Source organism: Cyprinodon tularosa, unplaced genomic scaffold (genome assembly GCF_016077235.1).
Source record: "Cyprinodon tularosa strain WSP-4 unplaced genomic scaffold, ASM1607723v1 ctg201, whole genome shotgun sequence".
NCBI classification, from domain to species: domain Eukaryota; kingdom Metazoa; phylum Chordata; class Actinopteri; order Cyprinodontiformes; family Cyprinodontidae; genus Cyprinodon; species Cyprinodon tularosa.
In genome coordinates, this window is record NW_024038739.1 from 1,254,724 (window position 1) to 1,271,729 (window position 17,006).

The 17,006-nt window shown below is 37.8% G+C and overlaps 1 protein-coding gene across 1 annotated transcript; it reads left to right on the plus strand.

Moving 5' to 3' along the window:
• The first annotated feature begins 8,272 nt into the window (after positions 1-8,272).
• On the plus strand, positions 8,273-14,663 carry as3mt (arsenite methyltransferase). The gene is made up of 11 exons (XM_038284672.1): positions 8,273-8,404; positions 8,644-8,680; positions 10,340-10,467; positions 10,545-10,695; positions 11,131-11,267; positions 11,358-11,427; positions 11,535-11,616; positions 13,078-13,209; positions 13,652-13,791; positions 13,885-14,004; positions 14,093-14,663. Exons 1-11 carry the CDS (start codon positions 8,388-8,390, stop codon positions 14,195-14,197), a joined length of 1,119 nt encoding a protein of 372 aa, XP_038140600.1. The 5' UTR covers positions 8,273-8,387; the 3' UTR covers positions 14,198-14,663.
• The last annotated feature ends 2,343 nt before the right edge of the window (positions 14,664-17,006 follow it).

A 17,006-nucleotide genomic window follows, 5' to 3' on the forward strand; every position in this document is an offset into this window, starting at 1 on the left:
AAAGTTGCTTTTTGCGAAGTTTATACAAGCTTACTTTTTCAAAAGATTTGCAATTTTTCTACAGTCAGACTTACGGTAAGTGAAAATGGGCACGAGCACGTAGTAGACAATTAGGAGGACCACTTATTTTGATGATCCACCCGGAAAAAGAATCCCCTCCACTATAACTTTAAGGTTCAGAGAGATTAAAAACTGAAATAGGCAACATCAGACTTAGCATGATGATTCAGTCACTTTAACAGATTACTACCTTCACCAGCTCCCAAATGACAACATAAATTCCAACTTAAAACCTTTTATATCAAGATTAGCTTTATAAACAACTTTAGACAAGTTGACAAATAGTTTTTCTTTTAAAACAGATTTAACTGTTTTAATTTAACTTTTCTTGTGACCTTTTGCAGTTGCACTGTTCCGTTAAAGAGAGACAACCATGTAAACCAAACTGAACTGATTTGGTTAGTTAACAATGTATGTTTCAATAACGCTGGACAAACTAACTTAAGGGTTGCCGTGTTGGTTTTTAATTTTAATGATAATTTCTAAGTATTAAACTTTTTTTACCTTACAAGAGCTTTCACTGGATTTCTGAGATTTGTAGTGACAGACCAACATAACTTGGTGCATAGTTTTCTATTTTATTATCAAATAAGATTCTGAAAAGTGTGGAATATAATTTGCCCTCCTGCTAAGCTAACTGTTTAGTTACCTTTCACTCTGGTTACATTTTCCTGTTTTGGACATTAGGGATATCTAATATTTGTCCCATTAACCCATGAGTTTATGGATAAGCCTCCTCAGCTTCCCCATCTGATTAAGGTTTGGGCGTTGAGCCATTCTGTTATTAGTATATACATCTGGCTCTCCTCTTCAGCCTGGAACATTTTTTTTCCTCCAGCATCAGTTGGTGTTGAACATCACCCATCCTCCTTTGAACCTGATCAGATTCCTCCATTCTTCCCGGAGAAGCGCACCCCCACAGCATGATGCTGTCATTACCATGTTTGACCGTGGGAGTGACGTGTACAGGGTCAACTTTTAGTTTCCATGACGCAATAGGGAGTTACAAATTTCCATTTTTGTGTCATCGGAGTTTCCAACCCTGCTCCTCAAGTATTCATTCCCTGCATGTTTAACATGCGTGTCTCTCGACCTGTTTCAAACGGTTACATCACCACCTCAGCAGCCAACATGTGCTACAGCTGCCTGTTAATCATTGATTCATATAAGCTAGGTGTGCAGCAGCAGCAAGACTGCAGTCTGGATGTCCAGCTTTCTTTAGGCCAGTTTTCCTTAAAAGTCAGATTTGCAGAGTTCAAGGAGTTAACCAGTGGAACTCTGCAGCTCTTCCAGAGTCGCTAAGCTCTTCTCTCTCTCCTTATCAGCCAATTCAGGCAGCTACTCTCATTTTATACCTTGTAACTTAACTCCACCTCTTTCTCCTTCATGATACTGTTTATCACCAATGTTCTATAATAGAGTTTACTGAACAACTGGAATAATACTGCGATTTTCTTATAGGAAAATGTTCGGTCTATAAATTTAGGGCCATCAAAGCTAAATGAGGGTAAAAACACAAAATTTCAGATCTTTATTTGTAAAAATTAGACTTTTTCTTCCACTTCCACCAGTCTGTAACATAAAATCCAAGTTAAATTCACACAAATCTGATTGTATTGATAAAACAAACAGAAAGGCGGCAGGGGTGTCTTTCTCATAGGATGCCATCCATACCCTAATTACTGAAGATGTAGCTAATGGAGTTTTTTTAACCCAGGATTTGTTTAACAGATTTATTTTTTTAGTTGCCCAGCTTCACTAAAACCACAACCATTTGTAACCTGGAGAAGGACACTGTAAGACTTTTCCTTCCTGCACCTGCAGTGATCCGCACAGTACAGCCTTTCTGAAGCACAAAAGTCTTAAACGACTGGTCAAACAGATTTATTTTACTATAGATGCGTACTGAAAGCACCTTGCAGGAGGTCGTGTCCCTGCGTTCTGCAGCACAGGGTTCCAGTGCAATGTGAAACCAGTAAGACAATTATGCATCATGACATGGACACACTCTAGTTCTTTAAACATTAGTATTTTTTGTGAGTGAAAAATTAATCATGTACTTTTGTCTCAAAAGAAGAGCTATTTTCATATCTGCCTATTCATGTAAAGATTATAGATATATAAAGATTATAAAACCACTTTATTACTTACAAACATCTGTGATGTATCGTAGAACCGTTTAGTTGCCTTCTTTTCTGTTTCCTCATGGACATATTTTACTATTATCATGGCTAATGCTCTTTTCAGGTTGGATGAATGGTACGTTTGACCAACGATGAGCGTTTGTTTGGAGATCAGGGCAGTTTTGCCAAAGATGCTTTTCTGACCCAAGTGTGTTCGTTTTGCACATGTTCTGTGAATGTTCTGATCATAAGCCATTTATTTCAGCATCTAAGATGAATGTATATTCAATAAATATACTAAATTTACAGTCTATGTTGTCAGAGTGTCTTCCTCTGCAGCTTAAGTTGAATAACTTGGAGAAACAGTCGATGCAGTAATAGTGAATCTGATGTTTTCCACATCGCTCACTGATGCCTCCTTGAATTGTCAGATTTGCAAAAGCTTAAAGTAACCTTTGACACTCAATGATCTCAGGAAGCTATTTGCTGTCATTTTCAAGCGTGGCCTCACTGTGCATATACATTTCTCTTTAGAATGTAGGCCAGCGGAGTTGTTGGAACTCCCTTATCTAATCGGCTCTGATAAATATGATGGAAAGATCGATAAAAAAAGGGAAAATTCCTTTAAATAAATACACTAGTTTATACTATGAATTTATGGACATTTCTTATAGTGTAGGATAAATTACAAAGACCTCGAATGATGGTTAGATTTCCTGCAAACACTAATCAACCTTAAAATATAAAGTACACATTTATACAACAGGAATAGCAGGTGATGAATATATGCTGCATGGGTGATGTAGTTATAAATTATTTATTACAAAGGACTTGTTTATTATATCTAAATCTGCTGAACCTAAAGATGGTTTAAAAAAAGTTAGACATTTTGCAATAAAACGATTGAAATTTATCTAAAAACTGCAAACATAGAATGGACCCTGAGTTCAGTGCAGGTGATATGAGAGAAGAACACTGGCAAAAAATAAATTACACCACTGTTTGATGGTCTCATCCGTGGAGCTGCTTAAAAGCTTTTAAAGTAAAAGGTTGCTGCACCCTTTGTGCTCATAGGAGCGTTATCTTAAATCTTTCCTTCCAGCAGCTGTTAGGCTTTATAAACATTACAGCTCACATCAGATTCAATATTTTTGCTTTTATCCTTGCTCTTTAATTCATTTATACTTTATTCATTCCCAAAGGCAAATTTGGACAAAAACACACAGAAAGACAATTCACAGATATTGTACATGGGGGGAGGTGGTGTCCGAGGCCTGGCTGCCGTAAGGGCGTAAAGGCGCTGCATTTGCAGTTAGAAAAACAAAAGAAAGGGATCACAATGGGTGAGGGGAGGAAAGAAAATCATATTTCCTACTTTATCTTTAGCAGAATACAGTTTGAGATTACAAAATACATCAACACATAAGCAACGCAGATACAACATCCTGCAGGATGAAGATTGATGGAGGAGGATGAGAAGTTTGTGTATTATATCTGAGCGTCAGTGTGGTATTGGAACAGCTATTTTACATTTATTGTGTGAATATGCAGTTGACCTTTATGCACAAATGCATCATTTTTCTTTAACATTTTTTTATAAAATGTGCTCTTTTTGAGATTAATTTATATCTTGGTAGGCAATTTGTGGTAATCGTACACTTTTTCTTTTCATGGTGTAAACTTTTCTCTTCAATGCCCACTTCACTCACCTCAATTTCAACACTGTGAGTTAATAAAGGATTATTCTCTTCTATGAGCAGGTTCTCTCTGGGCGCTCTGACTCCTCCTTGCAGTGCCTCATTAATCAGTATCTATAAATTACATGATGTGACTGAAATACGTGCCTAATTTTACCTTTGTTACTCTTGACCAGTGAAGATGCCCTCCACCACAAAATAATAGCATTCAAATCAAGGAAAATAACATCTTAAATCTCCAGAGCAGGAAAAAATAGCTCCTCATAATTTGAAGTTTAAAGGTATAGTGGAGGATTTTCTTGAATTGTTGAATTCCCACTATCTCCACTTGTTGGATATACATGCACAACACTGTACACACTGCTGAGAGGGAATGCCTATTAAATGTGTGTGACGGCGATTTCAACTCTGCAAATCTTTAAAAAAAAAAGCCTGATTTCTGCTCAATCAGGATACAAACACTGATCTTTTATATTGTTGCGGCTGCAGTGGCTTTCTGCCCTTTTCCTTGCAGGGTTCTGGAGGCAGGTCTTCTGCAGGTGATCTGTTTTGCCCTAAATGGTGCTTGTCTACTTTAAAAGCTGTCATACAAGCAGCAGAGAGGAGGCTTTCCTCTCTTACCTCCTCAGAACCCCTGTCCTAGTGTTGGGTTTTGTTAGGTTTGTTTGTACGGTATTTACTTATTTCTGTTTAGATATTGGTTTTGCATTAAGCCATTTCCTATTCCCCATTTTATTTATCCCTTTTTAGGTATTGTTTCTTTAGTATAATTTAATAAATTCAATTTTCACTTTAAAGAAAATCCTTGTGTGGTCTCCTTTAATGTTACCCCCACCAAACAAGCCTGGTGGACGTAACAATATGAAGTATCTTACAACCTGCAGGGATATGTAAGATGTCTCTAATGATCTTTGTTTAACTCATTTAGCCAGACCGACACTGTAAATAGATTTCAGTCACTACACTGGCCCCCTGTTAAAGGAGGATACTTTTAAACCTGGTTTTCTCTGAAGTACTGAATGCTGTTTGACCCTTGGGTCGTTAGAAACCTCTTTAAGCATTCACCTGATAAGAATTAAATCAGGTGAGTCAGCATTTAGTTACTATGATCCTGCCATTTAACCTGAGCTACAGTATGTAGACATGGTGGCTCCTTTAAATTGAGACTGACACATTACTCACTGCAACTTTACCTTAAAAGATCAACAAATCGGTTTGTTGATTTTAATTTGTTTATATTAGCAGATTACTTTTCTGTCTTTTTGTGCTATCATTTTAAGATGTACTATTATATTTCTTATAATTATTTTTTCATTAAAAAGTATGTTAAGTTTCTGTTTCGCTTAACAGTTTTTAATCAGTGCACGAACACTATCTGCAAAATATCTTATTTTCAACAACAAAAAAGACTTAGTCAAGCAAATTGTGCAAAATAGCAATTAAAAAATAAAATTCCTATCAGATTTATAGTCCCCACACTGCAGATATATTAGAATCTGTCATTAACTTACAGCCAAACCCATTTACACAGTAACAGATAAAAACCTTTAGATAAATCAAACATCATTACCATTATCATCATTAAGGCCATACATCTGACTCAATAACCATTAAAACAACTATTTTCATTAATTTCAGACGGAACTATTTAAATACTTGCATTATATTAAACTGAACTTCCAATATTCACCACTGTTCGGCACCATTTCGCTTTTTCCTCTGAGGACGGAGCAGCCGGCTTGCTTGGTCTTGCAAAGAATCCTGGGATATGTAAGGATAGATAGGATACACCAGACCCATCCTTCAAATTGGGTAAAAAGAAGGACGCATTTTAAGGTCACATAACGAGCATAACGACCAGACCTCTCCACCGCACTATGACAATCGACCTTCGGAGGACGCATCCCATGAATTTAAACACAGCCTTGGTTTATTGGAGAGTGTTAACTCTCTCAGGCTCCAATTAAGTTGTAGTTGCAGGAAAAAATCTCATATTTGGAGAAAATGATCATATGGGGTAGTAATATACAATTCAGACTTTTTTGAGAGAGACCTTCACATGCAATGAATTCTGGGATTGTGCAGATTTGCAACAGTGGCCCGGAGTGGTAAATTAACACTGAAGACTGAATCTGATACAAACGTTAACTTTATTTGAATGTCACAAACAAAAAGTTAACAAAACAAAATTCGAAAAAAAAAAATTCTCTCACAAAATTAGAGACAACTTTTTCTCTGTTATAGGCTACTGTTGCTCAAAATATAGGAAAACTAGTAGATAAAGCGTGTAGCATCTATTGGTACCTGTTTGGGCACACGTTGCGAATCTACAACATTGAAATCGAGATGCCTCTGGTGAAAAACCAGAGGAGATAAAATCTACTAATTGGCATGTGTCATATCTATACACATTCAGGATTCATCTTATGTAGTATTGATTTCAATATAATGGAAATTGGTAGTGATACTTACATGCAATTGGTGCTTAGAAAATCTGTTTCAGTGACAACAAGGACTGCGCCATGTTGAAAGTGAATCAGCAGCGCTATCTGGTGAGCCGGAGAGAAACTATTTGTTGCAAATGCACAACTAAGTCCTTCTATTGTACTTCTGAGTAACAAAAGCTCTTAAAATATGGATGTGGCGTAATTAGCTAAGTGGCATTAGCTGTTGCAAATCTGCAACATCTGCCTGGAGAGGGTTAATGTTACGTAGCACAGTTAAAAAGGGGTTTTAAAACAGAAATGTTTGTATAGTTTCATAGGTCATATTTAGTTCCAGATTTAGTTTATTCCAGTCTGTCTCTGTGGCACAAGTAAATGGCCATCTTTGCTTTACTGCTTAAAAAATGTAAAGGCTTGTTCCTCTTGCTTTGGCAAACTCCTCCTACAAATGGGAATTTGTAAAAACCGTCCCAAAAAGACTAAAAACACAAATTAAAAGGATAAAATTGTCTTTAGTCTTGTGCGTTACATAAAAATGTGGAACATATTTTCAGACAGACTCATTTAAAACACCCTGATTAATAACTGATAAAAACAAGTTTGTGGCGCCGCGTAAAATCCTCCAGTGGAGATCACCAGTTCATTTTTTTAATCAGAGCTTTGTATTAAATCCTCCAATGGGGTGCTTTTCCCTCAAGTTCCTCTGTCCAGATGCAGATCTGCTGGTTCTGAAGATGTCTGTGGTTAATCACTTTTGTGCAGCTGTGGTAAAGGACTTTCTGACCCATATTCAATAAAACCATTTTCTGTGGGTCCAAACTGGAGAGCAGAGGGTCGCTTTGTTTGGGGAAACAAGGATCTAGGATCAGGCCAGCAAAGGAGTCTGTTGGTTGAGTTGAAGAAGGTTTAGTAGATAAAGATGCAGAAGCCAGGGTGAAAACTGAAGCTTTGAAGGAAGGATTGTGACACAAAGCTTATCAAAACATTTGGGAGACACTCAAAATGTGTGGACAGCAGCTGGAGTTGGAATTTAATGAGCCACAACACACACGACTCAAGTGCCAGAGCTACAACCATGACCTTGTGTTAAGCTGCTCCTAACCCAGACACAATGACAGAATTCTCTTCCTTTGACAGAGGAGAAAATAGCTGGAATGGAGCTCTGTAGTCCAAATGCCTTTTTATTTAACATAAAAGCATCATTTGCATTTCATAAACAAAGCTAGATTCAAAAGTCTGGACAGAGAGTGCAGGGGTGGTGGCCTAGCGGTTACGGCATAGAGCCTGGAATCCTGAGCTTCTGTGTTTGAGAGTGACTCCCACAGACTGCCACTCTGGGTCCCTGAGCAAGACCCTTAACCCCACACTGCTCCCCGATGCAATGGCAGCCCACTGCTCCCCAAGGGGATGGGTTAAATGCAGAGTTAATTGAATTGCTCTGTACGTGTGACAGTGCAATGACAGTAAAATGCTGGGGAAAAAAGAAAAAAAAAAAAGGAGCACAGAGCTCCAGTGTGACAGTATGCATCAGTAAGGTATTGGTGGAACTCAATAAAGATCAGGGCAAACATCTATTCACTAAAGCTGCTCTCTTGTTTACAGCTCAAGGCCAAACTATACTAATACTAGTCTTGATCTTTGTGATCTGGTCGTGTAATTATAAATCTTTATGAATTAAAAGATGAAAAGATCATAAAGTTAGAAGATTCTCTAGGATACATTGACCTTTGGAACTTAATTTGGAAAGGAATCAAGAGTCTTTCTTGGTGATTACTGGTATGATTCGTCGGAAATACATAAACACACACATCTAAAATAATAAGAAAACGAGTACTGATTACTTTCTGATTTTCAGATAGCTTCTAAGATATGTAAAAGTCTAAAATGAGCAGTAAAACTATGTCTGTCTTTTTTATTTAATTTACCGAGCTGTGCCTCCAGGGGCCAGCAGGGGGCGCAGCCTTAGCAGGAAGTGAAAAGTGTTTGTTCTCCTGCGGTGCTGTCATTTCACACACACACACACGTTCAACAGTTACTTTAAACTATATAATCCAGCTCTAACCATGGCTCAGAACAACAGGTAAGAAGTATTTCATCTACCTGTGACCTAATGTTTTGAAGTGACGTTTTACTTTGGCGGCGCGTGTTCAGGTTGCTCTCAGGTTTGTGATTTCACACTTTATTATGTTCTCCACCTTTAAAAGGTTATTTGTCTTTTCTGTAGCAATAGCTATCCTTTTAAGTCATCTTTTAAACGGTAACGTCGAGATTTAAACCTTGGCATTTAAAGTTTATTTTCCACTTCTTTATTTTTTGCAGTGCTTTCTCTGACAGCAGCGTTCACGTGGATGTTAAGGTAGGCTGACACATTCCCTCCTGTCCTTTTTCCACTTGGAAACTCTTTGGATTTTCTTGTTTTTTTTCTTCAAAACTTTATTTAAAAGTTGCAAATTACAAAACATTGACAAAAAATGTCATAATATATAAAACAGTATCTCCAAAATAAGTGTTTAGTGATGGAGTACAATTAGAATTAAGATATAACATACTTTAACTTAAATAAATAACAGAAGAGATTTAAACACAACAACAAGAAACAAAAAACAAACAAAAAAAGGATTTTCTTGTTTATGTGTCACAAACTCAGACAGGTGACGTCATGGTATGCAAAGATCAGGAGCATACATAATATAAATATATATATATATATATATATATATATATATAGCATATTTGGTTAGACTGATGTTAATAAACATAATTAGTATCGATATCGGCATTAATGAACTGTATTGTTTAAATCGAAAGTATGTAAACCAATAATCAACTTATGATTAATTCTTGATTAATGGTAAATTATATTGAAATTTTTCCTTCCTTTTAACTGAACGAAATCAGTAGAATCCATTTCCCCTAATTCGTAACCAGAGCCTCTGTTACCTTTTTATTCTTCTATTAATTTAGTCAGCGGGGAAAAAGTTCAAAGTACTTTATGCGTGATTATTTTACTGGAAACAAAATGTTTAAACACTGCTTGCGTTGAGCAAACAGCCACCCTTCTTTTGATTCTGTCCGTTGTTCTTTTCCTCTGACAATATGATCAGAATCCTCCTTCATCGAAAGCGAGCTGCTCCTCATGGCTGCAGCAAAATCTTTGTCCGACATGCAAGAACACAGCATCAATTTCAAGAAGATTTAAGAAGAATAACAGAAACATAGTTGTAATAAACAAGCCATGATGTTTGCTAATACCAGCTAATCAGCCCAGTTCTTGGGCCACAGAACAGAAACAACAGGTTCTATATCAGAAAAAAAAAATCTGTTTGTGAGGGCTTTCATTGTGATGTGTTTTTGTTAAAGAAAAATTAAAACATTTGAAAGGAATCCAAGTTACATATTTAATTAGTTACACATTTCATTCAGGGCACAAAACATAGGAAAGGTTAAGTAAGCGTGTTTGTACAAAGTTCTGTCCTTTCCAGGGGATGTAATAAATGCTGAGTCATTGTTAACATGCAGATGTTCTTTAATTACACAGCACTTCGTTTGTAAAGTTGTGCTCAGGACAGAACTGTCTGTCATAAAAGTCCAAAGGGACCATTTTATAATTAAATAACTGATAGTATCAAGTAATCCCGACTTGCAATTTTCTCCCATTATTTATTCTCTAATGAAATGTCAACAATCATAAAGGGACGAAACCGCTTTACTTAGTAGCTTCCACACCTAAAATCATACCAGGTCTGTTATCGGGCTTTAATTGAAAAGTTAAAACAAAATATCCATGAGGTGTCAAACTGTTTTCCCTGCTCTGCAGGTCACTGGTTTTTCTTTTTAGTACTAAATTCCTGATTAGTTATTTACAGATTTGGTTCCAGAACAAATTGCTTTACTGCAGCAGTTGCTGTCATGGCAAAGGTTTCTAACATAAACAGTCTTCCAGCCCAGTCAGGAATAGTCTGGATGGAGGTTAGATGACTGTCTGCAGCATTTGAGCTTTATTCTGATGGTTCAGGATTATTATGGAAAGCGGCTCCAAAAGACTGCGGACCTGAAGACGGGAGCCTGCGTAGCTCCAGCTCAGCCTCTCCCAGCGTTTATTCGTGACGCCCTGAAGAAGGTTCACCCTGAGGTAACTGCAAGGTAATAAGAATTTTCTTTTTTTTTTACCCCCCTTTGTGCTGAAAATGGGCTTTGAGCTTTATGTTTCCATGAACCAGGTACTATGGATGTGGTCTGGTGGTGCCAGAGTGCTTGGAAGGCTGCAGGATACTGGACCTGGGTTCTGGAAGTGGAAGGGACTGCTTCATGTTGAGTTCGCTTGTTGGGGAGAAAGGCCACGTCACCGGCATTGATATGACTGAGGCCCAGGTACTGAGCATCAGCGTTACAATAATACTGCTATAAGGAGCAAACCTGTTGATAAAACAACCAACATGGAACACAACATGGAAGTTAAATTAGTTTAACAGGCAAATAATCTCAAGTTGTTTAAAAGAAAATCATTAAATTTATGTTTGAAACAAATATAAAGATTAAGAGCAGCTGGGAAATAAAACATAAAGATATAAAGAAAATATTTTGTTTTCTGTTTAACTCAAAGAAAAAAAATAATTTCTTTCAACTGTAATATAATACCTTTCAGTAATTAAAGCTGTTTGTAAACTGATTCATAATGGAAATAGAAATATTGGTATTTTTAAGCATAGCAAAAATGTTTAAATCCAAATGATCGTTCATTAGAAATGTTCAGATTAAATGTTCGGACTTTATCCCAAAAACCTTGATATTTCTCCTTTGTTACAGCTTGAATTGGCAAGAAAATATATGGATTATCACATGAAAGAGTTTGGCTATAAGGAGCCAAATGTCCGCTTTGTCCAGGGCTACATTGAGGCCTTGGTGGAGGCAGGTCTGGAAAAGAATTCGTTTGATATCATCATGTAAGATACCATCGTTTTGCTGCCTTGGTTTTACTCTTTTATACCTGCTGTTTTCAACATTTAAAAAAATATATATTTTATGGTGCGCAGTTCAAACTGCGTGGTGAACCTCTCCCCAGACAAGAAGAAGGTCCTGGAAGAAGCTTACAGTGTGCTCAAGGTAAGCAACTTAAAGGAAAAAAATATAATAATTTTTTTTAAAGGTATAGATTTAGGCTTTAGTAGCTGTAATGTTTTCTACAAACCTTGCTTTTCTTGTTTGCTCAGGATGGGGGTGAGGTGTACTTCAGCGACATCTACTGCAATGGAAGGCTGACAGAGGAAATAAAAAGCCACAAAGTGCTGTGGGGTTGGTCACTTTTTTGTTCTGCTGCCACAAAATAAAACTATTTCTCTTCTGATTTTATGTAGAAGAGATTATTTTGGGTAAAAATGTGTTTAATTTAAAACAATCACATCAAACCTTTTCATAGGTTGGATCATGCGCTAAAAATACACTCAGAGGAAAATTAACATTTTTAATCATCTGAAAAGATAACCTCTACGTTTGGGGTAAAACGATAACCTTTAAAAGATTACTTTAAAACTAAATCTGCTCTGACTATAAGTACATTTGTTTACAGAATATTTTATAGCTGTGAAGAATGTTGAACAAATGATGCATAATTTATGTATTTAAGAAGCAATTGTATTACAGTAAGAAAAGTAAAAAAAAAAAAAAAGAAGACTCCAAAACCTTAGACTGCTGTTAATCAGACACTATGTAGACTTTGTACTGATTTTGTAGTCTAAGCTCAAAGATGCCAAATCTATGATGATAAGTCATAATGTTGGGTTGTTGAGGATTCTAATCCAAACATTTCATTAAAGCATCCACCAGCTTAATATGTGTAGAACTGAGTTAAGTTCTACGTTATCAGTCTGGGATTGCTGCCGTTCAGTCTGTCCGTGAAAAGGAGAGACATTTAGTACATTGCTTCGAGCCGATTGGGTGACGTGCCAGCTAGTACCCGCCCTCCATAATACGCTTTCAGCCGATCGCAGCAGGGAATCCTGACGTTCCAGATGTGCGCCAGGAATGATAGTTGGGGCGTGTTTACTTAAATGTGGATCATTTGCCTGATGTTTACAGAGAAGTCATCGTGTGATCGTGCAACAATTTTTGTAGAATTAGTTTCTCTTTGCTCCATTTTCACTATTCTAGCTAAAACTGAGTCAAATGCAGTATCGACAGGCGAGTCCTCCAGCGTAGACATGTTTGTAACGCACCAGCAAGGACCCTCTGACTGTCATTATTCCTATATGTCCAGCCCCCAAAATCAATGCTGGTATTGATTGATTGATAAACTTTATTGATCTCACAGTGGAGAAATGTACTTGTTACATCGGCTCAAATAGTCAAAGGAGAAGACAAAGGTCTGAGTCGTTGGTTACAAGATGGACGTATTAGCAGAGTTTTTTAAGATGAATTTTTTGTGAGATTGAAAAACCCGCGACAATGAAGGTAGCAGCGCAAGTTTAACAAGCTTCTGCTCTTCTAGATAATCATATCTCTGCTATCAAACTACAAAAATCTCCTAAAAGGGTGGAGTGGAAAACTCTGCAGGGTGTGCAGGCTGTACTTCATTAACTTTTAAGGAGGCTACACCAAAATAACTTGTCCCCTTTAAGATGGATTTGCGTAGTTTCAGTATATTTGTTTCTGATGGTGTCACCTAAGATCACTAGAAGTTTATCACACTCTGTGTATGGCTGGATCTAAATGTTGCTGAGACATGAACCATTCATATGAGTTTTTTTCCCCTTGCAGGTGAATGTCTGGGCGGAGCCCTGTGGTGGAAGGATCTGCTGCAGCTGGCTGAGCAAGTAGGCTTCAGTCAGCCGCGGCTGGTTACGGCCAGCATCCCTACCATTGACGATAAAGAACTGCAGGACTTACTAGGTTTCATTTCATTTTTCCCTTATTTATTGTTTGTGTATCTTATTTACTTTACTACTGCGCTAATATAAAATACACTGAACTGAAATTGTTGCACATGTGTTCATTATTATTATTATTAATACACTTTATTAGAAAACGTTTAACAATACAGAAAAAGAAACAATTTGCAATGAACAATCACCTTTTTAAATCCTGTTTTCACCTGCAGATTTTTGATTTTTTTTTTCTCTTTGGACCTCATAGATGTATTGTCAGTGTGCTTTTGGAGTAATTTTGGTAGGCTTACTTATAGACAATGCAGCCTTAAATTTGAAAACTTAAAAAAGACTCACAATTTCAAATAGGAGAGTATTGTAAAAACTCTCCCAGTATCTATGCTTTCAAATTGAACCTCATTTAATGATTCGTAACCAACCGATAATTCATACATGTGTCATTACAGGAGACTTCAAGTTTGTTTCTGCCACATACCGTCTCTTTAAAGTCCCTAGAGGCAACACCAAGAGCTGTAAGGTCATGTATAACGGAGGCATTACTGGGGCGGAGGATGTCTTCCAGTTTGACTGTCACTACACCTTTAAGGTGTGTCCATCTGTGGCATAATGAAGGACAAAGAATAGCTTTCCACTTATGTTGTCTGTTTAAATTATGATAAACATTGTCATTTTTAAACAGGCCAATGAAGCGGTGGAGGTGGATGGAGAAGCAGCCAGCATCCTGACACACTCCCGCTTTGCAGAAGACTTCACTTTCCAGCCACCAGGGGGCTCCTGTGAGCCTTGTAATAAACCTAAGGTCAGTGTCCTACTCCATACTTCAGATTGTTACGACTGCGTTGTGCTCTCCTGATGTCCCTGTTGGTGTTCTTGAACTATTGCTGCAGGCTGACGTGGTGGATCCTTTTGAGCTGGCCTCTCAGTTGGCCAGAAAAGGGCCCAAACCAGCCGCAGGGGGATGCTGCAGCACTAAATCTGCTGGTTGCTGTTAATCATCACAGGGAAGCCCAGAGAGATACAGCAGCATGTTGTGCAAGAATAATTTGCAGCTTAGACCTATGTAATTATCCTGTTGTAAATCATTTTCCAGATGATGTGTTATTACTTGTGCTTATTCCCTGCACATTTAGATTTTCTTTATTTTTAATGTATAATGATTAAGATAAGATAATGTGGATGAATGAGGTACAGTTTAAACCGACTGAAGGATCATAACAAGCATTTCCTTACACTTTACAAACCTTAGCGTAATGAAAGTAAATTGTTCTAAATATGCCAACAAAATGCTCTTATATGAGAAACGCAAACATTTCAAACTGTTTCTGTTCCAATTGTGGCTTTACATTGACAGAAGATGACAACAAAAAGGGAATCTTAGATTTCTATGCTTTTGTAGCTTTCCTAAAATCAAGAAGATGACTGGAAAAGAGGAAATAAATTGCAATCTTTTATAAAGCAGTAGGAGATGTTTTGTACACACTTTATCGATTCATTTTACTCGACAGGCTCTCAGTCAATCACATCCTTAGTTTAGAATGATTAAAGTTTCTTTAACAATTCAGGTTATGAGATTTGAAAAATTATATGATAATTTCCTTTATCGTTTAATCTTTGTTTAGAAGAAATGTCTGTTTAACATTATGTCTTTTAATTATTTCAGTATTTTCAGCATTATCTGTGCAGTCAGTTCATCAGGATTATGATCCTACTAAATATGTAGTTCTTGTTCAGACCTCCAGCGTACCAGCAGGTGTCTGCGCTGGGAATCCCAGCTGCAGCAGCCAGCCTGTGAGGGATTTCACTCAGCTGTTCGGAAATGAATATAGACTTTTACCAGAATATACAATAAAATATTTTTACAGGCAGGTTTTAACATTTTTCATTAATTTGGGTATTTGCTGTTTCGCCATAGTTCATAAAAGAATGTTTTGGTGCAGTAATAATGATGAGAGCTGACTGTTTTCATTGTAGCCTAATAGCAATCCCTTCTCCCTGTTTTTTTTTTTTTTTTTTTTTTTTTACTTTTGATATTTATTTATTCTTCATATGCAGACAGATCTATAGAAGCGACAAAGATTTGCATGTAGTGTCTGTCTCCCCCCAAAAAACTCCTGCATCAGCTTTTCTGATTGGTTGACGCTTCTGCGTCCCACGGCAAAAGTTCACTTTTCTGAACTCCAGTGTCAAACGCTCCGACACCAGAAAACTCGGATGCTCTACTCCCGATATTCAGATGTGCCGCTGCACCGCTTGACACCACCCCCCATTGACTTAACATGTAAATCAGATGCTCTGATGCCCAAAACGAGTTTGGTGTGCATCATTTCACATTTAAAGCAGTACTAAAAAAAGTCCCTCCATTGGACAACATCTGCATTGTTTAGGTTGAAGGAAGACCGCATTTCCCATGAGGATCAGCGTGGTAAAGACTAGTGTTGTCAAATCCTGATCTCTCGGTCACCTGCAGTTGGATCGAACAACATTTTTTGTTTTTCCATTGGATGTGTGAAAGATGAAAAGCGACGAGTTAATGAATCTATTTATGCTGAAAAATTTTTATTTGTACCCTGTTCCTGCTCCGCCCCTGCCCACCTCAACAGCACTCATCAGCAACTCACAGTGCTGGCGAGTGTAGAGCCTCGAAACAGATAATGTTATGTTGGGTAACTTCACAGTAAAGAACACTTATAGATCCCAGCAGGAAGGTGCTGCATTGCCTGAATATCAACCTTGCACAATTTGCACAGATATACAGGCTGTGTTCTAATCTGGCAGCTGTGTCCTCCAAAGGCCCGATCCATCAGCCCATTATATCATAGCGCGGTGCAGAGGCCTGTTCAGATTGGAAGACAACTCCTGATGTGGCCAACAAATGCAGCTTTGTGTTTGCCTGTTTTGAAGGATGGGTGCGGTGACTTGGGTATCCCATGATTTACTGCGAGTCTAAGCAACCGGCTGGTCCTTGCTCAGACGAACAATGTAAATGGCGCTGAACAATGGCGAATATTGTTGGCGCAGTTTAATGCAATACAAGTATGTGAACAATTTCTTCCTAAAGTAATGAAAATCGTTATCTTTAAGGGTGAGTGAGTCAGATATGTCGCAGGTAATGTTTGGTTTATTGAAAGGTTTTGTCTGTCTCTGCAAATGGGTTTGGCTGATATTTAAGCACATATTCCAATATATCTGCAGCGTGGGGACTACAATCTGGTATCTGCGACAACAGTGCTGCTGCTGAAGCTCCTCAAAATTTAAAATGGCACACATAGAGAAATTTGGCATTCATTCTTTGCCTGCTTTGTGACTCAACTGTCATGGTGACAGCTAGGGAAGGATCGACCTGTATGAATCTATAGCTCAACTCTTCCGGCCTCCTTATTTTCACTGCTTTCGAAAGACCCAATCTAGGTAGATCTGGTCCTTTTGAGGACACAGCCATCAAATTCGAACACGGCAACGGTCTCTCAGGGAAACAGGCTGTGTCCACATTTTAACCCTAACCCCCATAGAGTACTATATAGTGGTTACACCATTTTATATGAGTGTCGGAATGTCTAGTAGATGAAAAAGTAGTGTACTTCAAATTTCCTACAATGCACCTTGAGAAGTAGTGATCATCCATGATCACTAGATGAGCAGATATATCCCAGAATGCATTGCAAGAGCTCTCCTCAACTAGCATCATAGGATTTGATTTGGGAGCAAGAAAGAACAAAGATGGTGCAGGCACTGTGCAGAGAACTGGAGTGTGGTGACCAAAGGGGAGTGAAAAGTAGTGATCATCTGTCCGAACAGTCAGGT

Excerpts from the sequence above, each read along its gene's own strand:
- as3mt (XM_038284672.1), top strand. Across the intron at positions 11,268-11,357 it reads AATTCGTTTGATATCATCAT|TTCAAACTGCGTGGTGAACC; the intron begins GTAAGATACCAT and ends TATGGTGCGCAG. Across the intron at positions 13,792-13,884 it reads ACTGTCACTACACCTTTAAG|GCCAATGAAGCGGTGGAGGT; the intron begins GTGTGTCCATCT and ends ATTTTTAAACAG.